We start from the raw sequence: 27366 nt of genomic DNA, 5'->3' as shown, positions 1-27366 counted from the left end.
GTGCAGAGAGATAAGACGCCGACGGGACACGGCCCAGTGGGTCCTCCCAGTCGCCGACCCGGTCCGTCTTCGCATAGCCCTGAGCGGCTTGCTGCTCAGACTTAGAGGCGGCACCCTCTGCTTTCTGATCCGTTACTGGATTTACTCCATATGGAGCCTTTGCTGCCATTTCTCGGCTCTTTATTTGACGTTCTGCATGGTACATGGGCATGGTCCTCTTCTGGTGACCCTGTTTATCGGGCTATTGCTCGTATGCACCGTCCTGCTCCGGGTGATCCACTCTGCCTGTTCACTCACCTTACGGTTCAGGCGGCATTTGCCTTCCAGTCTTCATCTGCCTTGCCATTATTGCCTCTCACTAGGGAGTCTAGGTGGCGGGACGCGTGTGCTCGCCAGCTTTTTGCTTCTTCCAGTGCTTGTATCCGCGCTTTAAATACTGCATGTGTGTTCGCGCGTACATCCTTGACCCTTTGGGACTTGGTCGAGAACCTTCTCCCTTCTGTTCCAGAGGAGCTGCGGTCTCAGTTGATTTGGCTTCTGCTTGATGAAGGGAAATGGCGCAATTTTCGCTCTGTTCTTCATTGATGCCACTGACTCTGTGGGGCGAGGTCTTGCTCGGCCTGTGGCTTTGCGCCGCCATGCATGAGCTTGCTTACCCCCCTAGCGGGTTGTGCAGATCCATCAGTGTAAATTATAAATTAGTACTGGTCAAGAGGGAGAATATCAGTAGGCAGAGGACATTCGTGTTCGTATTGCAGGAATGCTTGTGTTTTCAAATAAGGATCAAAAACATTCAACATCAGTTACAGCAAGTGAATTAACCCATTGTATCCATCTTGGATGTAAAGCTTTTGCATACGGAATGCTAGCTTGCCACTAAGGCTGGTACCGGAGTTAACGACTATGTTGCATATCCTCTGTGCTAGGGCTATTTCTTTTGCTTCAGCGGTTTGAACTGCTGTCAGAATTTTTTCTGTTTATGTAAATGTCATTTCTGCTTGTGTACACAAATGTGATTTGTATGCAATTGGTATTCTTTCACCTTCGTTAAATGTTAAGTAGGTGAATCCTCATTGACCCGGAATGATTCGCATCACTAAGTTGCATAAGTTTACGCGTATTTGTAAGTGTTTTGTTACTAACATATCTGCTTGAAGTGAATGCAGGATATCTGTGTGATCCTGTGTCCAAAGTGTGATTTGAAAATCAGGTTTAATTCGTAGAGAGGTTTAACCCTTTCTGCGTAGTTTAGAATGTATGTTCTTCCAAAAGTCAGGAAACCTAGAATCGACTAAGTTTCTCATCGTTTTAGGAGGTTGGAGCAGCAACATTTTTCTAAAAAGTTGGTTGCCATGCTTTTGCCTTCACTTGATCGTTCATATCCTAGGAAAAGGACATTGATATGGGCAATTCTTGATTTATTTTAAAAATTTAATTTATAACCCTCATAGGCGAAGCCCAGTATAATGGTGTTCACCCTCTTCAGGTGCCTGGCCAGGTCATCCTGTGTCGGATATCATCGACACATGACAATGCCTAGTCATCATAAATTTGTAGTAACTCTGTTACCCTTGCTGAGAATAACCCCGGGCTGTTCTTGAACCCTTGTTGGAATCGAGGAAAGTGACGCTGGGTCCCCATTATTGAGAAAGCTGTCATATACCTACTTTCAGGTGCTATGTTCTGGCAAAAGAAACAGTTAGAAATATCTAATGTGGTTTTATATTTTTTACGCACAATGTTATTCGTTAATGCTGTACTGTGTGCATTTTGCACTGCAAATGTTTCTAAACTAGAATTTAGCGGTCTGTAATCCAAAATTAGACGATATGTATTGTCTGGTTCGGAAACTGGAAACAAAGGATTGTTCATTGAGGTGCAGGTTTCAATCACCCCTTGGTATTCACGTTGATCTAAAATCTCCCTGACCTGTTTTTTAGCTTCTATCTTAATTGGATACTGCCTTTGCGCAGTTGGTTGATTTTTTTTTTTTTTTTTTTTTTTTTTTTTATTAACTGGATTTTGTGGTGAGGCGAATCCTCATCCCATCCTACATGTTTTTTGTATAATGCTGGGGATTGGGCGACAGTTCATTTCCTGGCATAAGTATATTTTAAATGTATTGGAACATGGTTAGAGAAGGCTGGCATAATGATGTCTTCGTCATGTGGGCACTCCCTGACCATTCTGGTGGTCATTCCCGTTCTGCTAGAAGTATATCATAACCTTTTGAAAGTTCTCCCAAAGGAGTTCTTTCACTTTTCTTGGTATGTCTCCCTCCATCTGGAGTGTTATGTGGTGAACTAACCCTGGTGTCTGCAGTCTCAACTTGAATGTCCTCATTCAAGTCCACTGTCTCCAGAAGTCCCTTCAGGTTATGGCAAGCTACTGTTACTTCTGCTGCTGCTCTGTCCAACATTGTCTGAGCCCATTCTCCGTTTTTGAATTGTGTTCTCACTATCCTCAGCATGTCTGATCTTTAGACCTGCTACCTTCTTCTGGGACAATTGAGGTTTTGGTTTGTTTTTCTGAACATGTTGATCGTCTTTGGGGACTTCACAAGTTCTTCTTTTTGATCTGACCGTTCTCTTCTTTGGGTATCGGTGACGATATCTGAAGGGTATGAGAGGAACATGTATCAGTATCTTGATGCCTTCAGGTTTTCTCAAATTATCCCTATTCCTGAGGTTATACCTCCTTTCAGAGGGCTCCTTTTGAGGAGACCTACCTCTGGATTGAGAACGTTTCTCTTTTGAATGTTTGTAATTTTCCCACTTCTTTTTAGAAGAGGTAGGATTGTGTTTAATAGAGTCCTTCTCAGGACTTCCTGACAGTTGTGCTTTAACTGGTTTCCTTCCCAAACTGTCTCTGCCTAATTCTTCATAGAATTTTCCAATTTTTCTGGCTAATTCTTGTGGTTATGTTACATCAAATTCTTTTAATTTCTGGCGGATTGCCACTGATGCTGCTTCTCCTTTAATATTGGATAATATTGTTGAAATTTAAAAGTTACTTCATACCTAAATTCAGAGCAGGCTCTGCCCCGGATTAGTTTTGAATTTGTTTCAGGACATCCGGTATTACTGCCATAGACGGAACACCATGTGTTTTATTGTAGATTGCAGCAAAGACTGTGCCCCAAGTGGTGCAGTCTTCCAGATGTGGTGTTATCCCCATTGGTCAAAACGGATTGTTAGAATTCTGTGTTTCTCATAAGGACTAGTATTAGGAAATATCGCTTCGATTTTAATATTTTTCTGAGCTATCCAGAATGGAATTTGTTCACTTTTTGTGGGCATTTTACCCATGACTGCGTGTAAAGTCTGTGGAGTGATTTTTAACGCATTCCCCTAGTGCGAGGTTTGTCTTGAAATAGCTATTGTTGGTTGGACTGTGAAAGTCCGCATGAGATATTGAACCAATTGTCTATGAATTTTGATTAAATCGTTTGAGCGGAGTAAGTAATTCTACATCTGTCATTTCTTCAATGTCAGGATGAGGTGTATAGCCGGCTAAAATCTGCCATGTTGCTCCTGGTCTACCTAGTGGACCGAGCCTGGTAATGTGATTGTAATGTTTTAGCACGCCTTTAAACCAGAGATCATGCTCCTGGTACGGGAGTGGAATTTCAGTATCCTCGAAAGGAATATATTCCTCAGATGGTTAATCTTCTTTTGTAGAAGTGAAACATTTTAGTTATTGGATGTGATTCAGGGAATATTATCCATGAGTAGAATACCTCTGGTGAGATTCATGTGCATCTATCACAAAAACTGCTCGACCAACTTTTGGTGTTAGGCCATGTTTTATAAGTTTTAAAGTGATGGCTCTCCTTACATTTTCATCTGTTTCAGTAAAACCTGTATAATCAAAAGCTGCTGCGACAAGGTCGGGTACAGCTCCACTGATTTTGGTGTTTGTTTTGTTATCGGACATTGTTTAATGAAAATTGCAGAGCAAGTTTCAAGGGAACAAAGATAAGGTGCACAATATTTTGGAACCCTGTATCCTTCAACGTTGAACAAACCAAAAAGCGAATACATAGGATTTTCGTCCTACTCTGCTATGGCGGATATCCCTACCCACTCCAGACGTCTTATGGAGTTTTATGAGTAGGGGTTTCTGAGAAAAGCACAATTGTTACTTCAGTATCTAGCATTAAATTAGTGCCTTACCAAACCGTTGGGCGCCATGTAGTGTAGTTTCTAGATCCCTGACAGGCTCTGCACATTGGAATAATATACACTCTAGTTTTGACTTAGGACTGAGGTCAGTATGTCTCTATCGAGTACATTAAACTTAATTACTTATGTGTGCCAGCTAACTCAGAGCTCACTAGAAATTTCTCAAATAAACAAGAAGGGATTAGTTTCTGACAACCGCATAAACATGACAACTTTGTTTCCCTTAGAATTGGAACAGTCTTAGAATCGTGGAAACAATAGATAACAGTTTCACTCGGTCAATCATACATGCTTCGTTTCTACAAAGTTACACAGAAATAGATAGACTGGCATTTCAATAGAAAGCGTTTATTGAACAGTCTTATTTCTTGTGCAAGAGATATGAACTGCTACAAATGTAAGACAGAATGCGAAGTATGCGTACAGCGTTAGCAGTAAGATAAAATAATACTGCAATAGCATGGTTGGTAGCTATGACCTATATTCATAAATAACACAGGCTAAAATGTGAATACTCATCTGGTGCTTCTAGCTAGTTCTACCTCAGTGTACCTAACGTAAGTGTTGTATGAGGTAAAAAGTAGGTGCTGTTTGTCTAGTTTAGCTATAGTTTAGATTGGTGTTGCCAAGATTTGCCAAAAGTCCCTCTAGGTTCTAGTCCGCTCCATACCTTCGAATGAGAGGTTGGAATCTCTTTCCGGGTTTCGATCTCTAACACCCCTCAAGGGGAGTCTGAAACACTGGAGCTGGATTCTCTGAGAGGAGTATGACAGCGTCCGGTCAGTGCGTCAGGCAGGGACTCTACTTCCTTCCGAACTTGCCGTGGCGAGGCGTGTCGTGCAAGTATGCAGCCTAACCGTGGTTTGCCATGGCAAGTGAAGGTATATTTATACCTTGAAGGTGTTTCGGAATACCAGTATTGACGTAAAAGTCGGGCAGAACAAAGTCATGAATGAACCCCTAAGGGTTAGATGTTCATGCATAATAAATGTGTTCTTGGAAAAATCCAAGCAAGGGGAAGTCCTAAAGGCTTAAGAGTCTGGTTTTCCAGGAACTCGTTGTGATGTGGATGGACGGATGTAGGTAGCTATGCCTGTATTTGGTTAGCATGGATAATGCCTAAATAAGGGTAGGATGACTATGCCTAAATATGGGCAATGCAAATTGTGCCTATATAAGGGCGTAAATCGGGAAACCTATATACGGTATCTAAATCGACACACAACACCACGACCTCCATCGACGTCTTCGGCGCCGCCGACAGGCTTCCTGGCTGACATAGTCTCCCGGCTTCCACCCCAACATGGAGACTGTGCCAGACCGGTGTCTATCGACGCCGATGGGGAATTTCTATCTGCCTCCTTTTCCGCCTGCCTGGCAGGACAGGGAGAACTGGGAGGGGTCTGAGGACCCTCTCGCAGCCCAGTGCGAGTTAGACTCGGACTGGGAAGAGGATTTGGAGGTTGCAGGAGACATGGATTTTACTCCCGAACCTGGCACACTATCCTTCTACTGTGGCTACGGAGTAAGGTGGTACGTATTCTGTGTTGTTGCGTGGAGCAGCCGAGGCTCTCCACCAGTATACAACGTTTACAACGAAGTTTTTACTCGCACTACCACTACAACGCAGGCATTACCACGCATACCATTACAACGCATTGCGCTGGGGGGCGCTCTAGGATAGGGAATAAGTATAATTTTATATCAACACCTTCCCTAGTGTCCACGGGGACTGGAGTTGGAATATAAAATTATACTTACCACTATCCAGCACCTCTAAGCGCTATGCGTTGTAACGGTATGCGCTGTAAATACCGCGTTGTAATGGTATGCGTGGTAAAAGTATGCGTTGTAACGTCATACATCCCTCTCCACCTCTAGCTCCCTACAGTGGCCGGCAGGACTAACCTCCTGACAGAAGTGCTCTGGCTGGCGTCTTCCTCTACGGAGCCACTACTGTCCTTTAATGATTCACTTTCGAACATTCTTTTGGGCACCTGGTCCATGCCCAAGCCAGGGGCTCCTGTGGATAAGAAAGTGGCCAGATTCCATCGCCCGGCCCCGGGTGACCCCATTTTCCTCTCCCAACACCCTACCCCTGAGAGCTTGGTTGTCCAAGCCTCTGCGTCCCTAAGCGCATTCCCTTCTGCACCTCCGGAAAGAAAACCCAAGAAACTGGGACAGTTTGGGAAGAACATTTTTACTTCTGCCAGTTCAGGGCTGTGACCTGGCAACACTGCATGCCTCTTGGGCCCTTACTTTGATTCTGTGTGAGACACAGTTGCGCAGGTGCTGCCTCAGTATCCAGAGGAGGTCTAGACGGTGCTCTCCCAAACTATTGCTGAGTGGAGGGACGCAGCAGAGTTCACGATTCGTTGTGGCCTTGACACCGCCAACTCACTGGGCAGAGGTATTTCCACAACCGTGGCGCTACGTCGCCACGCCTGGCTAAGGACGAATGGCTTTTCCGGGGATGTCCAGAATACTCTGATGGAGATGCTCTTTGATGGCACTCTCCTTTTTGGTGGCAAGGCAGATCGTTCATTGGAGCGTTTTAAGGACTCACAGGCTATGGCCAAGTCCTTGGGCCTTTCGGCCACGCGCATTCCTTCTGGCTCCTTTCAAGGCCCAGGAAGAAGCCCACTAACACGTTGGTTTCAGAGCCACAGGCCTGCACAGCAACAGTCTCAGCGCAGTTGCGGATGTGGGACCCGCAGAGGTGGGTCACGGGACCAGCGTGCAGCGGGTCTGGCCACTACCTCCCCTGCAGCCACTGCATCCACCTTCCTAGTCCAGTGTTTCAGGCCCATCAAAAAAACCAGTGGGTGGCAGGATTAACTGTCACCTCCCCCACTGGCGCACCATCACTTCGGATAGGTGGGTTTTGCAGATAGTCCGAAGGGGCTACTCCCTCCCCTTCGCGACTACCCTACCAGCCATGCCACCTCAGTACAACTGCATGTCTGAGGATCACTTTGCACTTCTCCAGCAGGATGTTGCGGCCCTCTTGGCCAAAGGGGACATCAAGTGCGTTCTGATGCCAGAAGTAGGTCATGGTTGTTAATCCCACTACTTCCTGGTTCCAAAGAAGGATAAGGGCCTGTATCTTAACTTAGACTTTCGGAACGTCAATCGCTTCCTTCGGAATGAGAAGTTCAAAATGCTCACACTTGCTCAGGTCTTGTCTGCCCTAGACCCGCAAGACTGGTTGGTAGCGTTGGACTTGCACGACGCGTATTTTCATATCCCCGTCCTGCCAGCCCACCGACTCGATCTGTGGTTCACGGTAGGCCACAATCACTGACAACATAAAGAGTGATCTCCGCACTGATGCAAACCTCTTCGCCACACCCAATTGCATAACACCCTCCGAACTAAAAAACAATGCTACATGGTCTTCCTTCGACACCTACTCCGAAGAAGAAATAGGCAAACTGCTCAGCACCTTGAAACCTTCCAATCACCTCACGGATCCCCTCCCTGCTGATGCTGTCAAAGATTTCACCCCATTACTCCTACCACTCTGGACTAAAATTATCAACAGCTCGCTCCAACAAGGAACCTTCCCAGACTCCCTCAAAGTTGGACAAGTCACACCTTTACTAAAGAAACCTACCGCCGACCCATCCGACCTGAACAACTACCGTCCCATTACCAATATTCCCACTCTCGCCAAACTATTGGAAAAATGCGCACAACTGCAACTGACTAAACACATTGATCAGTTTGATCTCCTCAACCCGCATCAATCAGGCTTCCGAGCAGGACACAGTACGGAAACTGCTATGACCCACATAATTGACAACGCCCTTCAAATCCTAGATCAAAATGATACCTGCCTCCTCATCCTTCTTGATCTCTCTTCAGCATTCGACACTGTTAAACATGAGAATCTACTCGATCTTTTGAACGCAAGAATGGGTATATCTGGGACTGTTCTCAAGTGGTTCTCCTCCTTTCTACATAACAGGACGCAGAAATTCAAGAGTAACAACCTGATGTCCTCGCCAATACCTGTTTCGTTAGGCGTCCCCCAAGGATCCTCCCTATCACCAACTTTGTTCAACCTAGTTATGGAACCTCTCACCACCTTACTACAAGCATCCAATGTACTCTTTCACATGTACGCAGATGACACCCAACTATATCTCAAATTACAATCCCCCAATGACATTTCACTCCTGAACTCAACGATCAGAAACACCCAATCCTGGCTTGCCAATAATCATCTCAAACTCAATGCTCTGAAAACAGAGTTCCTTCTGATCTCACCTCCCGCGAAGATCTCTACCACTCAAACCTGGCTTAAACAGCTAACTGCACTCAATGTCCAGCCCACCTTAGTGGATTCAGCAAAATCTCTAGGCATAACTCTTGACTCCAATCTCAACATGCAGCATCATATCAGCAAGGCTACTAAAGGAGCGAACTTCCAAATTAACACCCTGAGGAAACTTAAACCCTTCCTGCCAGCCAAAGACTTCCAAACTGCAGTACAAGCACTAGTAATCCCGCGAATTGAATACAGCAGCATCGCCCTCTGCGATCTCCCGCTAACGACTACTGCACCCTTAAGAGCTTCTCTAAACGCTGCAGCGAGACTCATCACAGGGTCAAAACACTCGCATATCTCCCCTGACTTGAAATCCTTGAACTGGCTGCCGTTTGAAGCCAGAATACATCTGAAAATAGCCTGCATAACACACAAGGCTGTACACCTGAGCTCCCCCGGATACCTCACTCAGAAGCTGTCAATCTCTGGCGGCTCTAGAAACACTAGAGGCACAAACAATCTTCTGCTAAAACCTCGAAGATTCCGGAAGGAAAAAACCTATAAACGCTCTTTCTCAGGAATGGCACCCAGGATCTGGAACTCACTCCCTCCTGAAACCAGACTCCTCTCCTCCTTCACACTTTTTAAGAAAGAAGTAAAAGCTATTCTCATGGCCAAATACACTTGACCTATTAATGTTGAGCTGTAAAGATTCTGCACCGATCTGTATTATTCTGTTCGATTCCTATGACTATGTGTTTTACCTGTACTATTGGCTTACCTGACTATCTTTGCACACATTTATCTGTAATATTTGCTTTATTGTTGTATCGTTGCTACTTTATTCCTTAATGACCTGCTTTTCATTCTCTTGTTGGTATTCCCTGCATTGTAAAGCGCTCTGATATCTGCAAAGATCTTGTTCGAGCTATATAAAACTTTCAAAATAAATAAAATAAATAAATCCCTTTCAGTTCACCGTGCTCCCTTTTGACCTTACCAGCACCCCTCGGGTGTTCATGAAAGTGATGGCGGTGGTCGCAGGTCATCTGTGCAGATCAGGGGTTTCAGTCTTCCCCTATCTCGACGACTGGCTGTTGAAGGCGTGCTCGCCCAAGGCAGTCGTCTTCCACCTCCAGCCTATGGCCGACCTCCTGCATTTGCTGGGGTACTCCAACATTCCAAAGTCGCACCTGATTAACTCTCAGAAGCTCCTCTTTATCGCAGAAGTTCGGTACACGGCGCAGGTTCGGGTTATCCTCCTTAGCAGCGAGTCCGGGACATTCGGGCTGTGATTCCGATCTTTCGGCCCTGATCCTGGGTTTTTGTCAGGATGACCTTGAGGCTACTGGGCCTCAAAGGCCTCCTGCATCTTGCTGACCAATCATGCCAGATGGCATATGCTTGCTCTGCAATGGGACCTGAAGTTCCTGTGTGCGCAGCATCAAGGAGACCTGTCCGAGTACGTCCAGAACTCAGAGGGCACTGTGCAACAGTTGCAGTGGTGGCTCACGAACCAGCATTGGGTCAGCGGCAGATCACTCTCCCTTCCCCAACTGGATGCGTCCCTACTGGAATGGGGTGGCCACATAGGAGAGGTGGAGATCAGAGGCCTCTGGTCTCCAGCGGAGTCCAAGCTCCATATCAACCTTTTGAAGCTCTGTGCGATCCTCCTTGCACTGAAAGCATTCCTTCCCTCTGTCTAGTGGAGAGTAGTGCAGGTGTTTAGACACCACCTCCATGTGGTATTGCAACAAGCAAGGCGGGGTGGGGTCGTGGACCTTATGACTGGAGGCTCTGCGTCTCTGGACATGGCTGGAACATCAAGGCATTTGCTTGACTGTTCAACACTTGGCAGGTTCTATGAACGTCAGGGCAGATGAATTCAGCCGCAGGTCCATATTGGATCACAAATGGCGTCTTCACTTGGAGATGGCACAAGGTCTCTTTCCACAGTGGGGAGTGTCTTGATTAGATCTATACTCCACCGAAAAGATCGTTCAATGTCGTCCCTTCTGCACATTGGAATTTCCAAGGCGGAACTCGCTCGGCGACTCTTTTCGTCATGAGTGGAGCTGCGGTGTATTGTACGCCTTTCCGCCTATACCACTTCTACCCAGAGTGCTGAAGCAGATCAGGCCCGACCGGGCCCAAGTCATTCTTGTGTCCCCAGACTGGGCTCGAAGAGTTTGGTATCCCAAGCTACTCGGTATGAGCATGGATCTCCCGATCAGACTGCCTCTTTGGGAGGATCATCTGTAGCATCAGTAGGGGACACTCCTCCACCCGAACCTGTCCAGCCTCCACTTGCATGTGTGGAGATTGAGCTGCGACAGTTGATTCCATTTGACTTGCCTTCTGAAGTCTGCAATATCATTCTGGCGGCCATTTATCCCGCTACTAAATCGGTATACGCCTGCAGGTGGAACAAATTTATGGCATGGTGCACAGCAAAGGCTGTGGATCCCCTTTCTGTCCCTCTTTCGGAAGTGCTTTTATTACTTCTTTCTCTGGCCCTGCAGGGCTCTGCTCTGGACTCTATTAAGGGCTACCGTTCTGCAATCTCGGCCTTTCTCAGGCTCCCTGATCAGCCCTCTCCTTTAAAGTGTCCTGTTGTAAATAGATTTCTCAAAGGCATTACCCACCTTTTCCCTCCTATTCCGTTTGTGATGCCACAGTGGGACTTGAATCTGGTTCTTACTTATTTGATGTGCGCTCCTTTTGAGCCGCTTCACAACTGTCTGCTTCATTTATTGACTTTGAAGACTGCTGTCCTGGTTGCCATCACCTCCACTAGGTGCGTGAGTGAGCTCCAGGCTCTTTCCTGTAAGCCTCCTTTTCTGTTGGTTTATCCGGACAAGGTTGTGCTTCGCACTCGTCCTTCCTTCTTGCCAAAGGTTGTCACTGCCTTCCACATTGGGCAACTATCACCATGCCCACTTTCTTTCCGACACAAGACCACCATGGGAGGCAGATCCTTCTCATACCTGGCTGCTAAAACATGGAATTCACTCCCCGCTTACCTCCGCCTTACCCAGAACCACCTAGCATTCAGAAAGCAACTTAAAACGTGGATATTTGACAAGTAACCCTCCTCCCCTTTCTAAGCGCCTTGGGACCCTCTGGGTATGTAGTGCGCTATATAAATTCCCTGACTTGACTTGACTTCCAGAGAGGCTCCACCATCTGGACCCAAAATGTGTGCTCTAATTTTACCTGAATCTCACACAACCGTTCCGGGTGGATGACCAATTCTTTGTTGGCTACGTAGGTGCCAAGGAAGTCTGGGCTGCTCACAAGAGGACTATCTCCCGCTGGGTTGTCTTGTGTATCAAAGGCTGTTATTCTCTGGCTAAAAATGAACCTCCGGTGGGGTTGCTTGCCCATTCTACTAGGTCGACAGCAGCTACTACCGCATTGGGATGTGGTGTCCCTCTGCAAGACATCTGTCAGGCAGCCACGTGGGTATCGCTGCACACTTTTACTAAGCATTATTGCCTTTACAGTCCAGTTCGGAGAGACTGCTACTTTGGCCTTTCTGTTATCCGTGACTTTCGGGTGTGATCTTGGTTCGCAGACCCACCACTGGGGTTGGTATTGCTGGGGTTGGTATTGCTGGGGTATCTATTCTAAGGTAAGGAATCTATCACTAACGTGGTTCTTTCAGATGAACAAGTTACTTACCTTCGGTAACAATATATCTGTAAGAAACATTAGTGATAGATTCCTTACCGCCCCAGCCATCCTCAACGTTCTCCGAACTGATTTCTAGGGTTAAGGGTATCCCTTTCAGGGCCCTAGTTTCAATACATCAGTGGTCAGCATCTTGCAGGGCTCTGAGTTCCTGGCGGGAAAAGTCGTGTACAGAACTGACGTCAGTGCGCTGGGTGCGTCTAAGTAGCTCCAGCGGCGTCATCTCTGTGACTACGACGCCAACTACGTATGCGGAGTCGCGCAACGAAGCCTACCAAGGCGCAGGGGTACTGCTGACGAAAGCTTTCCGGTTCCAGAATGAAGCTTGAGGGTAATTCTAAGGTTTGGAATCTATCACTAACTAATGTTTCTTACAGATATATCGTTACCAAAGGTAAGTAACTTGTTCATTAATTCAACCCAGCAAAAGGTTCTAAATTAGAATGCTTGGCTGCACAAAAGAGGTACTGAAGGTAGCTGGATAGTTGTCAGTAGCTCACGAACTACTCGTTGAAAAAGCCTGGTATAAGCCTTGCTGATCAAAGCCACAGCTACGGGTGGGGTAATAAAGTACTGAGAAGCCGGTGTTGTGAAAGACGCTCTTATTGTAAGCTTCCCAACATTTTTCATTATTTTTTTACATATGCATTCTTAAATTCTCATGCTTTCTATAATCTGTTTCCGGTTTCCTTTTTCCTTTTCAGTGAAGCCTGGAAGGATGAAATGCTACGCAGATGGAGCGACGGAAATTGGCCGTGATATAAAACTGAAGTGTGGATCTGAGGGTACTCCTCCATTGATATACACATGGGAAAGACTGACTGGAAATAAGAAGCTTCCTGCTTCAACAAGTATGGCTAATATGTACTGATGTACATTCAACAGTTAAGATTTATGTTGAAACTTTTTTTAAAATTTTTTGACACCATTCGGTTTTTCAATGAAACTTGACTCTTTAAAGAGTAGTCTTTTAAATCGAAAGTTTATTAAGCAGAAGCCTATTGGTACAACCGCTTTTTGGTAGTCTGTGCTCTTAATCCATTGTTTGCAGCATGTGTAGATAGAGATCACATGCAGTGCACACTCATGCCATGCAGAATTGGGCTTGGAACATTAAAATATGTTGTTCCTTTAAAATAGTAGCAGATATGTGGAATTTAATAAAATCTCTACTTGAATGAATGAATACTTTCTTGTATAGCGCATGGCTACCCTCGGGCATCCCAGCGCTGTAAGACCAGAGGACGCAAGGAAGACATTATTGAAACAAGAATGTCTTTAGTCTCTTCCTGAAGGCCAAGTGGTTGGTTTCATGCCTGATGTTCTCTGGGAGTTTGTTCCATCCTTTGGCTGTTAGGAAGGAAAGCAGGCGGCCGCCCATCCGAGCCAGCTTCACCCTGGGTACTACCAGCAAATTTCGCTGGTTAGATCTAAGAGATCTCACCGATTCATGGTGGCGGAACAGGGGATCGAGAATGGTAGGGCCAACATTGTGGATGGACTTATGCGCCAAACACAAGGTTTTAAACCTAATCCTCTCCTGAATTGGTAGCCAATGAAACAATCGGAGTGAGGCCTTAGCCGAACATCGTTTAGGGACTTTCATGAGCAGACGCGCTGCACAATTCTGTACAGATTGCAGAGTTTTTATGATACCTACTGGGGCCCCCATATAGACAGCATTTGCATAGTCCAGCCGTGAAAGAATCAGCGACTGGACCAGCACGTGTCTGGCTTCAAATGGAAGATCGAAGACTTTCTTGAGGACTCTCAGCAATCCGTAACAAGTCGCGGCCACCTTCTTGGCCTGGTATTGGAATCCTAGAGAGGAGTCCAGCCAGACCCCCAAGCTTTTTATTTGGGTCTTAGGCACCGGAGGGGGTCCCAGACAATGTGGCCACCAGGGGTCCAAGTTAATTGGGGCTTTGTAGCCCAAAAGCATGATGTCTGTTTTGGCCCCATTTTTTTTTTGAAAACAGATTTTATTTGTTGCATGATAGAAATACACCAAGTAATCCTCTGGTACCCAGAGGCTGTCACCAGAACAAATTATCACAGGCTTTGACATGCAGACAGTTACCAATGCAATAGACCGTTAAGTAATAACCAAAGAAATGCAAAACTGTACCACCCACCCCGCCCCCCAACCCTCAACTTCCCCCTCCCTCCCACCCATGCTGCTGCTCACATCGTCCGTGCCATGCTAGGCGCAAGGCAATGTCCGCCATACTATAGGCCATCCGGCTATTAGAGTAGTTGTGCTGCATCCTCTTCCGGAGGTGGGTCCAGGTCCAGGCCCCTATAGTCCGCCCACCGCTTCCATATTTTGTAGTGCTTGAGTGGGCACCCCCTTGCAACATACACAGGCTGTTCCAGGCCCATACAAAAGTCCATTCCATTCTGCCAAGCTACGAAGGGAGGGGCCCGGGGCGCCTTCCATGATCTCGCAATGTCCCTTTTGGCGATGGTCAAACCCAACAATAGCAAATGGCGCTTATAGCGATTGCCCCCCACCCCGGCCAGCACATGGAGAGCCAATTTGGGGTCTTTCGGTAGCTCCCAGGCCAGAACCTCGTTCAAACATCGAAACACTCTGTCCCAGAATCTTTGGAGAACCCCGCAGTCCCATACCGTGTGCAGAAGCGTCCCCACCTCCGTGTGACACCTAATACAATCGGGGGAAGCTATCAAGCCCGCCTTCCACAAGCGCTGTCTAGTGTAGTAAGTGCGATGGAGGTACCTGAATTGTATCAGTCGCAAGCCCGTGGAGATGGCCGCCCCCCTGGGTCCCTCTAATGCCTCCACCCAATCTTCCTCGTCTAGCTCCCCAACATCTTGCTCCCACTGGGTCCTAAGGTGGGCAAGGTCCGAAGCGCTGTGTCTCACAAGGGTTTGGTATATGCTGGATATTTTTTTATCCGGCAGTTCTCCCATAAAGACCTTGGCCCCAAGTGGGCTAAATTCTGGGACGTCTTCTACTCCCTGGAGACACGGGGCCAGAGCGTGGCGAAACTGGAGGTATCTGTAGAATTGTGTGTGGCATTTCGAACTCCTCCCGCAGCATAGCAAAGGATTTGAGCACCCCCCCCCCCCCCCCCCCCTCCGACAAGACATCGCCCAATGTAGAGATGCCTATCGCAGCCCATCCCGGAAGCCCTCCAGGGCCGCCAGCTGAGGCAATCTACCATTTTGCCACAGGGGGGTCTCCATCGTCAGTACGTTCCACCAACCAATCCTGCGCAGGGCCTGTCGCCAAATCTTAAAGACCACCTGCGTGACGAGCGGCAGAGACCTCCGAAGAGAGGCAGAGTACAGCAACGTGTGTAGGGAGGCAGAGCCCATGAGGGCACGCTCCACCGCGTAAGCAGGGTCTCTCCTGTCAGCGTACCACCAATCATTCAACACTAGGAGGTGGGAAGCCTGGTAATAGGACAGTAGGTCCGACGTGGCTAGGCCTCCCGTATAGGTGGAGCGAAAGCAGGTCCTCAGAGCGACCCGTACCGCACCCCCCTCCCACAGAAAGCCGCTCGGCGCCGCATTCACGTTTTGGCCCCATTTAACTTTAGAAAAGAGGAGGTCATCCATTCCAGGACTTTGGTGAGACACGGGGTCAGGTTATTGATCCCCTGATCTAAAGCATCGTCCCTCACCAGAGAAACGACCAGCGACGTGTCATCGGCGTAGGTGACCAGTTGGATTCCCCAGGGAAGCACCACCTCAGCCAAAGGTCTCATATAAATGTTAAACAAGGTAGGGCTGAGCGATGATCCCTGGGAAACGCCGTGATTAAATTGCAGCTGGCTCGATGATACCTCTTCCTCAAAAACGGAGAAGCATCTGTCCGATAGAAAGGAATGGAGCCATTTAAGGGCTAGTCCGGAAATAACTGCAAGACGTAGCCGGTGCAGCAGGAGGGAGTGATTCACAGTGTCGAAGGCTGCGCTGAGGTCCAACAGGACCACCGCAGCCTCCCGCATCCACAATGCCCCTGGCTGCCTCCACCACCGCCACCAAAGCCGTCTCTGTTCCTTGCTTGGCTCTAAACCCAGTCTGGGTAGGATGTAGTGAACCCACGGTCTCAACAAAAGAAAACGGGACCTGATTCACGTGTTTTTCAGCTATTTTGCTGATACCCGGTAGCAACGAGATGGGCCTGTAATTAGCCAGGTCTTCAGGGTCCAAACTAGGTTTTTTTAGCAGGGCCCTGACCGTTGCCATCTTCCAGTTGGGGGGCACTACTCCTGAGGCCAGAGATGCGTTAATGACCTGCAATATTGCCGGGCAGATGGTCCCCGATACCTGTTTGAGAACCGACGGAGGTGCAGCATCCAAAGGGGAGCCCGATTTCAGGTTGCTGAGGAGACTTTCCACAGTAGACCGATTTAATAGCGGGAAGGCTTTAAGACCTCCGGGCAAGTTTGGGGCTACCTCCTCAGACATACCGTTTTCGCTCTCTAACCTGTCTGGAATATATGCAGTTGGCGCAAAGCTGGAGTAGATGTTAGACACTTTGGACGCAAAGAAAGCGGCTAGGTCCTCACAGCGTTTCTGTGGATTCGGAGCGGGTCTAGTGGCCATAGGGGTAGCGACCAAAGATTGAAAAATTTTAAAAATTTCTCTGGGGGTATTAACTGCTTACAAAATTTTGCCCTGATAGTATGCGGCTTGTGTAGATTTTAATAGTTTTTTGTACGATCTCAAAGATGATTTATATTAACTTTTTGCCGCAGGGGCAAAGTCCTTTCTCCACTTTCTTTCCGCCCGTTTGCATAGTTGTTTATGTTCCTTGAGTTCCCCAGAGTACCACAGTTGTTTATTAGGGCCCTCCCGATGCCGAATCTCTTTTTTGGGGAGGGTGGCGTCTAAGGTGGAATTAAGCCACTTATCAAAGGCTTCATTAGCTACCACTGGGTCATCATGGGGAGCTGGCGGGCACCTCTTCAGGGCAGTCTCCCAGTCCTTGACCGGTAGTCTTGACCATACTCGACTGACTTTCTTTGAAAGGGTTACCCTGTGATTCTGAATTGATTGGGACCACACAAAAGAAAGTAGGGCGTGGTCTGACCATGGTACAAAGCTAGGCTGACCACAAACGATGTTCTTAAGATTGGTAAAGATAATCTAGTAGGTGTCCAGCTACATGAGTTGAACGCCACAATTTGTTCCAAATGTACTACTCCCAGGGTATCCAGCAGACACTGCGATGAAGCCGCATCGACTTCATCGAGGTGAATATTAAGATCGCCCAGGATGGAAAAATTAGAGGCACTACTGATGGAAAGAGAAATCTTATCTAGAAGGTTGTTACAGAAGTCGTGGTAATCACCCGGCGGTCTATATACCAAGATCCCTGAGAAAGTACAAGTTGGCGAGAAAGATATAGAGAAGCCAAGACTCTCGCACTCTATAAGTTGACTCTCAGAGGTTCTGCACACAAAAATGTTCTTATGGATAATCGCCACACCTCCTCCGCGCCCCGTCTGACGGTCCTGCCTGATGATAGAGTAATTGGGCGGGAGCGCCTGGACTATATCCGGGTCAGATTCATCGGTCAACCAGGTCTCCACTAAGAAAAGTACGTCTAGATCTCGTTCCTCTAGGAGCAGATGGATTTCCACCGCTTGTCTCGGGAGAGATCGGCAATTTAGCAGGGCGAATGTAAAGAGGTTACTATTGCCACTCACTGGCTTTATAGGCTTGCAGTGTGGACAGAGGGACCTTACCTCCTCTGGTAGTGTTTCCTTAGGACAACTAACCTTAACCCCTCCTCTGAGTGCTCTAAGCAGTTCCCCACTATAACGGAGGGTATTAAGAGATAGGGGTTCCATAGTTATAGCCCCCGAGCCACGTCCTAGCCTGGCACGGACGGGCACAGACGGGCTTTCCTTAGGCGCTCCTTTGGTGTGGTAAGGCCCGTACGCTAACGCGTACGCTAGCGCGTAGGAAGACCGTCTGATTATATGCGCTTTAGCGCGGCGGGTCCAGCCCTACCTCCCAACAGCTAGAGCGGCAACCTCGTCCTCCCCCAAGATAGCCGCTCTGGTGAATAGGTCCCGCTGGACAGAATGCCCAAATCGGCTAAGGGAAGACTATGAGGTCTCTGACGCGACGCGGCGCAGCGAGAGGTGGGTCTGCTCACTCACACGTGGGGAAAGGTGTCCGGTGCAAAAATAAGCAATTTGAGTTTTTTTAAAAGTACAGGCAGTATCCATTTAAAATTTTCGAAAACAGCAAACTAGCTCCCGGCTTCCGCCTCAGGAGCAATGAACGTCCCTAGGTCTTACCCGGCTGCTCTCTTCCGCTCAATATATGCGCTTTAGCGCGGCGGGTCCAGCCCTACCTCCCAACAGCTAGCGCGGCAACACTGTCCTCCCCCCAATATGGCTGCTCTGGTGAACCGGCCCCTCTAGGTCCCGCTGGACAGAATGCCCAAATCTGCTAATGGAAGACTATGAGGTCTCTGATGCGGCGCAGCGAGAGGTGGATCTGCTCACTTACACGTGGGGAAAGGTGTCCGGTGCAAAAATAAGCAATTTCATTTTTTTTTTTTAAAGTACAGGCAGTATCAATTTAAAATTTTCTAAAACAGCAAACTAGCTCCCGGCTTCCGCCTCAGGAGCAATGAACGTCCCTTGGTCTTGTTAATGGGACAGGTTGCTTCATAAAACTACTTGTCCTCTAACAAAATCCACTTGTCCTGTTGGTGCCACGAAGTGCGGCGACAAATTATGACCGTGATCTCATTATATAAGAGCTCTGATAATAGCCTCTGTGATTATGCCAGAGCTCATACAATAGTAGGTATTTAATACAAGCAATGTACTTGTTTTGTCATAGTAGGGTTTTAATACAAGCAATTTCCTTGTTTTGCCACCTTTCCGCGGATCTACATTCTGGGGCTGGAGGTAGCGGTAAGCAATAGTTCCCCAGAGTTGGAATGCCCATTTGAGTTTATGGAAATCTACTAGTTTTAATGTTTTATGGGTTTTCATCAGCTTGTCTCTAATATTTTCCCATATAGAGAGAGGTTGGAAATATACTTCCATGGTTGGGTAAAAGAGTGATTGGTGGGAAAGTGAACTTGTTACTGTGCAACTGATTTTTGTGTGAGGAAATCTACACATGAATATGTGCCAGTGCTAAAATGCAGTTCACATATTCTTTCTGGGAGTACGATATCCTGACCTACTTCTGTAAATTCTTGTGAATTCATAAGTTATAAATCTGCACTCCTGCAAGGACTTGTACCTTGGGTGCACTTTTGTGACTTTCTTTATGAATTGGGCCCCTATTAAGGTCGGTCTTTCTCTCTATCTACCATCTGACTTCACTGTGAGTGAAAGCATTCTACTCTTTCACAAAGAGCATATTGGCACACACAGTAGTTAAAGTGGCATGAACTACTGTGATGGTAATTGGTTTTTTAAGACCAAAAATATTTTTGCTTTCACCGATGTTTGTTATGAGTAGGCCCAAGCGGCTCCCACAGCAATAAAGTTTTACAAGCTCCATATCAAAACAAGATACACATTGAAATAACCCAAAGGCTGACCACCAATGCTATACCTATTGGCTTTACCAATGCTTGTTTATGTTCATGTGTCCTATAATTTTGTTGCAACTGTTAACACCGATTTACCATTATGAATATTTTTGGGTAATTCTAGCATGCATCAACAAATTTTGCTAAATGATACTTCAAAGATACGGTACCTAGAATGTCACAGTTCAGCAAAATGTTTTTCTTCTTGCTTTTTTAATGAACATTTTATTTTGAAAGCAAAGAATACCCAATCTTGCTTTCAAGCTTTTGCATATATTTGTATCTAATCAGAGAACATCCTAGAAGTAGCCTGAACCAGTGCCTAATTTGTAAAAATGTAAGTGCCAGGGCTCTCGTTAGGAGGCCACTGCACCTTGTACCACATATTGCCCCACCATGCTGCCAATGATAATAACAAAACAAGTATTAACATTCACACTCCAAGTTTGACAGTTTGAACTATTCCAGGGCCCTAAAGCTATAAGAATCGCTTGGATGGCAGGTAATATTAATTTTTTATGTATATTGAGATAAGTAACTGTCATCTAAATTAGCCAGACAGTGCCACCTTGTGGCAGACTTTCACAGTTCCCAGTACTGACCATTAAGTGCCATTGCAGAGCACCGGAAACCCCTGCCTCAAATTAAGCACTGGTCTGAACTTAAACGATTTCCTTAGAGCTCTCACCCTAATAGTAAAGGCCTTAAATTAATGAACCGTAAATATAAGTTCGAGCAGCATTAACATATGGACACAACTACTACCTTGATTGCAGACAATGTCCTTCCCTGATCCTTAATGTGGTAGTGTAATCTGCCAGGCAAACTGATTTAGCTGCAAGGGTTAGGCCTACTTGTACTGTTGATAAAATAAACATGAAAATATCTTGTCCTGGACCCAAAACGATATGTCCTTGGCGTCGGGCTATAGGCATTCCACATCCCCGTAGTAGTTTTGGTTTCGAGGTGACTTATGGTACCTCCTTTGAAACCTACAATGCACCAGGTCACAGACCCACTTGCGGCGGGTTGTTTTCTACCATCTGGCTCAGACATGTTTCGAGTGCTCTGTCGCTATTGCGACTGAAAACAAACATTTTGACACAACAGTTGGGAGAAAATAGACATGGCATAGAACAGAACCTAAACAAAACTGTTCTCGCCAACTCAGGTCGATTCGAACAGTCAGGAGCAGTTCTATTGAGAATTACTAGTTTGATGGGGGGATGTGGGGGGGGGGGGGGGGTTGGGGTTGGAGCTCACCATGATTTTACTGAGTCCCTATCTGGAACAGTAGCTGAAGAAGTTGAGTGCTTCGAGCCAGACTATGAAAGTTGAAGACCATGAAGTACACCAGAGAAAGAAAGGGACTAGAGTCCCATTTTTATATTGCACAAATGCTCCCATTTGGAGAAGCTGAATATCAATGCCCTTAATCAGGACAAAGACCACACCTACGGTCTCAGACGTTTACACTGAGGACGGCCACAAACCCCACCCACCTCCAAAAGGCCCGAACACCACACATCGATCAACTAACTCCCCCTCCATGAGCCAATCTGTAAAGAAGTTTTGACTGCACAGAAAAGAACGGCTCAGCGAACGCTATATCTTGTCTGAATAACCTATGCCAAAAAAAGGCTTGACAGTCTGCACCACCCGCCGGACCTCTCTGCAACGAAAAACATTACTGACGCCAGGGAAAGTTTGATGTTAAGGAAAAAATCCTCTTGGCTAAGATGATGCCGGTTGCACTTGGTGCTGAAAGTGGCATTGAGAACAAGGACATCTTAGGAAGCTAACCTATGGGAAGACAGACAAAAACCACATAGAAAACAAAGGACTAAACATGTTGATTTCGGCAAAGACCATATTGTTGCTTGTCTGCCATGAGACACTTGCTCCATCAAAGAAGCCTAAACTTACATTAGAGAAAGCAATTTCAGAGGAATTGGAGTTATTCCAGCCCCTAAGAAGGAAAAAAAAGAAAGTACACCTAGTCTGCCACAATGTTCTATTCCACATTCACTCCTCTGAGGATCTGTATGCAGATCAGCCTCTACTCATTGCAACATATGAACTACTTTGAATTAGACAAGAAATACGTGCCTCTTAAAACTTTTTTAAAAAGTGTACCTTGTCATTACTTGTTTATTCATTTATTTATTTTGTTTTCGTTTTTACAATGACCCTATTGAAATGTTTCCCATCCTACGCAGTGTGTGCCAGATGGATGATTGTATTATAGGTGCACAAATCATCAGCCACTGTTTGTTGCTAGAAGGCACTTCGGTCGGCTGACACAACACGGGATTTGGAGCATTGTCGTTCCAAGGCTCTGTCTCCAGTGCCTGATTCAGGGACGCCTCTGGGCCTCCCCCCATTTCCGGGAGATGGAGCGTCCCCTGCCCAGCTTAGACAGTTTTACGAAGCCTTAGATCTTGTCTTTGGGATGCCCGACTCTGCTAGCGAGCCTCCGGGCCCCGCGGGGCAGGAGTCCTGGGCCTTTGATGCCGGCAGCTCTGGTGCTGGGGGACCCCTGTGGATCCAGGCCTGGTCCGGATCGATGCCGGTCGACCTTCCCCGGTGCTGATCCGGACTATGAATCTCCCGTCGCCGGTCGTGTCCCTGGCCGATGCCGTCCACATTCTAATCCCCGAGTTGGCCCTGGAGCCGGACCGACGTCAGCTGACGGGTACTTTTGTTTCCCGGTTCATCCCTTGTGTTCCCTATCGACCAGAGAGTGGTGGTGAGGACTCGGAGGGGTTGCTGGACCCTGTAGCTGACCAGTAGTAAGAACCCGACTGGCTAGACAACCTGGGCATTCCTAGTGGTCTGGACACTTCTCCAGATACTGACTTGCTTTCTCCCTCTCCCATAGCTACGGAGGAGGGAGCATCCTATGCTGTGGTGGTGAGAAGGGTGGTCAAGGTCTTGGGCCTTGAGCTCCCTTTGGTGGCCGACAGGACTAACCTCATGATGGAGGTGCTTCAACCTTCGGTATCCAATTCTGAACCCCTATTGCTGTTTAACGAAGCCCTCACTGACGTCCTCCTGGGCACCTTGTCCAAGCCCAGCACTGGGGCTCCAGTGGAGAGGACGATTGCCCGCCGCCCGGCCACGGGCAACCCATTGTTCTTGACAAAGCATCGCTCCTCCGAGAGCTTGGTGGTCCAAGCCTCTTCTCCAAAGGGCGCATTCCCTTCTGCTCCTTCAGATAGGGAATCTAAAAAGCCGGATCATCTTAGGAAGCGTCCGTGATTACCACATGGCTCTTGGGCTGATACTCCCATACCATCTGGGATACTTTTGCACAGGTGCTGCTTCAGTGCCCGGAGGAGGCCTTGGCCATTCTCTCCCAGACTGTGACGTATGAGAGAGAGACAGCCAAATTCTCGATCAGATGTGGACTGGATACCACCGACTCACTGGGTAGAACAATTGCCACGTCATGTGCCCTTGAGCGCAAAGCCTGGTTGAGGATATCTGACTTTTTGGGGGATGTTCAGTCGACCTTATGGACGTTCCCTTTGTTGGCCGTCATCTTTTTGGCGACAAAGCAGACTCTGCGCTACATCACTTTAAAGATTCGCTGGCTACAGCTGGATCTTTGGGCCTCGGCTCGCCTTCTCGCCTACTCCAGTCTGCTTTTCGTGGCTACGGAAGGAGCATCCAACCATGTCCAGGGCAGTCTATCCACCGAGTCACCAAGCTGGTCAGTCTGGGTGGCCGCCGACGTTGGACCCAGCGACCTCGTGGGCCTGGAAGCCTGCAGGCAGGCCAGTCCACCCTTTCCCACTGTGCCGCAGCCTCCAAACCTATCTAGTCCGACGTTTCAGGGCCATAACGTCTTTGCAAAAAGCCCGAAGGGGCTACTCCCTCCCCGTCAGTACTACCCCTGAATGCATGCCACTGTTTTTCGGTCGCATGTCTGAGGATCATTTGGTGCTTCTCTGCCAGGAGGTTTCAGCTCTCTTGGCAAAGGGGGCTATAGAGTGTCCCTGTGCCTGAAGTAGATTGTGGTGGTTGTTCCTGCTACTTTCTACTGCCCAAGAAGGACATAGGCCTGCATCCTATTCTAGACCTCTGGGTCCTCAACCGCTTCCTCTGTAAGGCGACGTTCAAAATGCTCATGATGGTTCAGGTCCAGCCTGCCCTCTACCACATAGACTGGATGGTGGCGTTGGACTTGCAGGACGCCTTTTTCCATATTCCAGCCTTGCCATCCCACATATGCTATCTGCGGGTCACGGTAGGCCACGAACCTTGCTCCCCTTTGGCCTTACTAGTGCCCCTCGGGTTTTCACAAAAGTGATAGCGGTGGTCGCAGCTCATCTGCGCAGATCAGGGATTCCAGTCTTAACCCCTATCTCGCCGACTAGTTGTTGATGGAGAATTCGCCCCAGGCTGTCGTCTCCTACCTCCAGATTACGTCTGACATATTGTACTTGGTGGGGTTCAATATCAACGTGCTGAAGTCACACCTGGCTCCCTCTCGGACACTCCCTTTCATCGGAGCTGTTCTGGACACAGTGCAGTTTTGGGCCCATCATCCAGAACCTCTATCCGAATTTCAGTGAGAATGACTGAGGCTGCTGTTCCTCATTACCTCCTGCATCCTGCTGGTGGATCATGCCAGATGGCCTATGCAGGCTCTGCAGCGGGACCTGAAGTTCCAGTGGGCGCAGCATCAGGGGAATCTTTCCGACTACGTTTAGATCTCAGTGGGAACTGCACAACAACTGCAGTGGTGGCTAACAAACCATGCTTCGGTCAGAGGCAGATCCTTCTCCCTTCCCCAACCAGATCTAACAGTGGTGACAAATGTGTCACTCCTGGTATGGGGTGGCCTTCTGGGAGAGGCGGACATCAGAGGCATCTGGTCTCAGGGCTCCATCTCAACCTGCTGGAGCTCCGAGCGATCCAACTTGCACTCTAGGAATTCCTTCCTCCTCTCTAAGGGAAAGTAGTGCAGGTGTTCACAGACAACACCACAGCTATGTGGTACTGCAACAAACAGGGCGGAGTGGAGTCGTGGACCCTATGTCTGGAGACTCTAAGGCTCTGGATATGGCTGGAACATCAGGGCATTACCCTGGTGGTTCAATACCTGGTGGGTTCTATAAATGCCAGGACGGACAAACTCCTCTGTCGGTGCTTGGTTGATCATGATTGGCGTCTTCATTCAGAGGTGGTAAAAGCTCTTTCAGAAGCTGGGGATAGCCTTAGTTAGATTTGTTCGCCACCGAAGAGAATGCACAATGTCTGTTTTGCGTGTTGGGGTTTTTTCAAGGCGCCACTCTCTGTGATGCTTTTTGTTGCAAGTGGAACTGCGGCCTCCTGTATACCTTTGCGCCTGTCCCACTTCTGCCCCAAGTGCTCAAAAAGATCTAGTGCGACCAGACCGAAGTTATTCTTGTGGCTCCGAACTGTGCACGCAGAGTCTGGTACCCTGGGCTGCTGAGAAACTTTACGGAAAAGATACGTTTTGCCTGCTGCCCCTGGAGCCCATTCCACCAGAAAGAAAGGAGCCCCTATGGCCTTCCTTGGGAACATCCCAATAGCGGACATTTGTAAAGCAGCTACTAGGTCTACACCACTCCATTTCACAAAGCACCACATATAGACTTGTTAGTCCACCAATTAACAAATATTGGCCAGGCTGTACTACATACTCTTTCAGTTTTCTGCAACATGCACAGGCTAGCCATCGCTTAGGGGTGGACTGCTTTTCAGTCTGACCCGCATGTGTATACAGTAACACATGCCTCAAACGGCAAATGTTACATTGTAAGCATCTGTTTGTTTATAGGTTTTATATAGCACTAGCTAGACCGGTAGGTATTAGAGTGCTTTACAGAATTAAAAGCAAGGCAATAATCCAGCCACTAAGCATATGATGTGCAACAATTTTAGGTTCCAGTACACACACAATATATAAATGGGCAATGAGGCTGGTTACTGAATTGTGGTCAATTAGCACATTATCAGACCATGGAGAGAAAGACCTTCAAGACAATAGAAGCATACTCAAAAACAGCCAACCAATCAATGGGTTCTAAACTGAGATAGAGCCTATTAGAGCAGAGTTCAGATTTCTTGTGTGTTCCAGTATTTTTTGAGGAGATGGCGTTTTAGGTCTATTTTGAAGCCATAGAAGAAGGGGTTGCATCGTAGGTCCCTTGGTAGAGAGTTCCATATGCTGGGAGCATTACCTGAAAAAGAGCAAGCCTGGGTTATTTTCCTTTTTAGTTTGGGAGGAACAAGAAGAAGTATGTTGGTGCTTCTCAGAGGTCTGGTTCTTCCAGCTTTTGTGAGTTTGTGGTCTAAATAGTCTGGGATATGTGAGTGAAGGGCCTTGTGGGTGGTGCAGGCAGTTTTATAGTTGCATCTTCCTTCAATGGGAAACCAATTTAGGGTCTTGAAGGTAGGCGTGATGTGTTCATACAGAGAAGTAGAGATTTAGAGATTGAACAGCTAACTGGAAAATCATCCAAGGGAATGAATGTGTATTTTTTTTTTTTTGTAGATGTGTTTTAGTTTATAAAGTTCTCCTTTGACTGAGTTTTTGATTTTGATGTGATCCTACATTGACAATTTTTTATCCAGGATGAAACCTAAGGATTTAGCAGAGTTGGATAGAGTGAGAGAACAATTTAGAGGCTTCAGGTTGCTGATGCAGTCTTTGTGTGGAAGGTGGTTACTTTTGGGGGAAAACAGAATAACTTTGTTTTTAATAGGGTTTGATTTTAGATGATTGAGTTAAACCAAGATTGTATCTTACTCCATGTGAGGTTGAGATGTAGGATGTCACTGGGTGATTTGATTTTGTAGTAGAGTAAGTTTCATCTGCATAGAGGCGGTATTTGATCCCCGCTTGCTTCAGGATGATAGTAAGTGGTTCTATGAAGAGTTTGAAAAGTGAAAGGGAGTGGATTCAGCTCTGGGGGGACACCAAAAGTGACAGGTGCGATTTTTGAGAGGGGGAAAGCGATGTAGTCAGTTTTGTTCGATAGGGTAGTTTGAATGTTTAGTGACTTGAAGGAGGAGAAGGATTGTTTTTCCATTTGGCCAGGCGTTTGGAATAGAAGATTGTCAGTTTTCTTGTTGCCATTTGTCACGCTACAGTAGATATCAGCTATTAGTGTTTCCGGGTGCTGTGTCAGTAGTTTGTGTTTGAGATTTTTTGGATACGTGGTTCATGGAGGTACATTGCTAAAGACATTCAGTGTCCAGGTGCAGTTGAACTGCAAGAGGAGAGAGCACAAAAGGCTGGACTAGGCGTAGTGTGGCTGTTCAAGCCATGCGTTAGGATGTGATTGGGTTGATAGCAGGTTGGATCGGGTCTGTTACGGTGTGGTGTTCACTCTCCCCATTACTGCGTTGGGGCGGGGGGCAGAAGAGCTAATCCACAAGAGCTGGGGCCAATGCCCTGCTCAAACTTTATGCCTCTGGTAATCTGTGAGGAAGGTCATTAATAGTGTGGCACAGCCCCATCGTGAGTTCAAGGCCCAAATGGTTTTTAAAGTGAGTCGGATGGCAACCGGGTGGTCTGTAGCCATCAGAAAGCCTCCACTGCTGGCTCAGTCCCACAAACTTAAAACACTCTGAAACAGCAAGTAATATTTCCCTTTCTTAAATTCGTTAATTGTCTCTGGCAGGCTGTGCGGAAG

The 27366-nt window shown here is 47.3% G+C and overlaps 1 protein-coding gene across 2 annotated transcripts in view; it reads left to right on the top strand.

Moving 5' to 3' along the window:
* CXADR (CXADR cell adhesion molecule) overlaps positions 1-27366 on the top strand; it is a 193669-nt gene that overhangs the window by 69715 nt on the left and 96588 nt on the right. For both annotated transcript variants that reach the window (XM_086934048.1, XM_086934046.1), the window contains exon 4: positions 12855-13001. In XM_086934048.1, coding sequence (XP_086790174.1) covers positions 12855-13001 — 147 coding nt within the window. The remainder of the gene's footprint in view (positions 1-12854; positions 13002-27366) is intronic.

This window comes from Lissotriton vulgaris, chromosome 8, assembly GCF_964263255.1.
Source record: "Lissotriton vulgaris chromosome 8, aLisVul1.2, whole genome shotgun sequence".
Lineage (NCBI taxonomy): Eukaryota > Metazoa > Chordata > Amphibia > Caudata > Salamandridae > Lissotriton > Lissotriton vulgaris.
The sequence above is the reverse complement of the archived record's forward strand: the minus strand, read 5'-3'. Positions and strand labels throughout refer to the sequence as shown.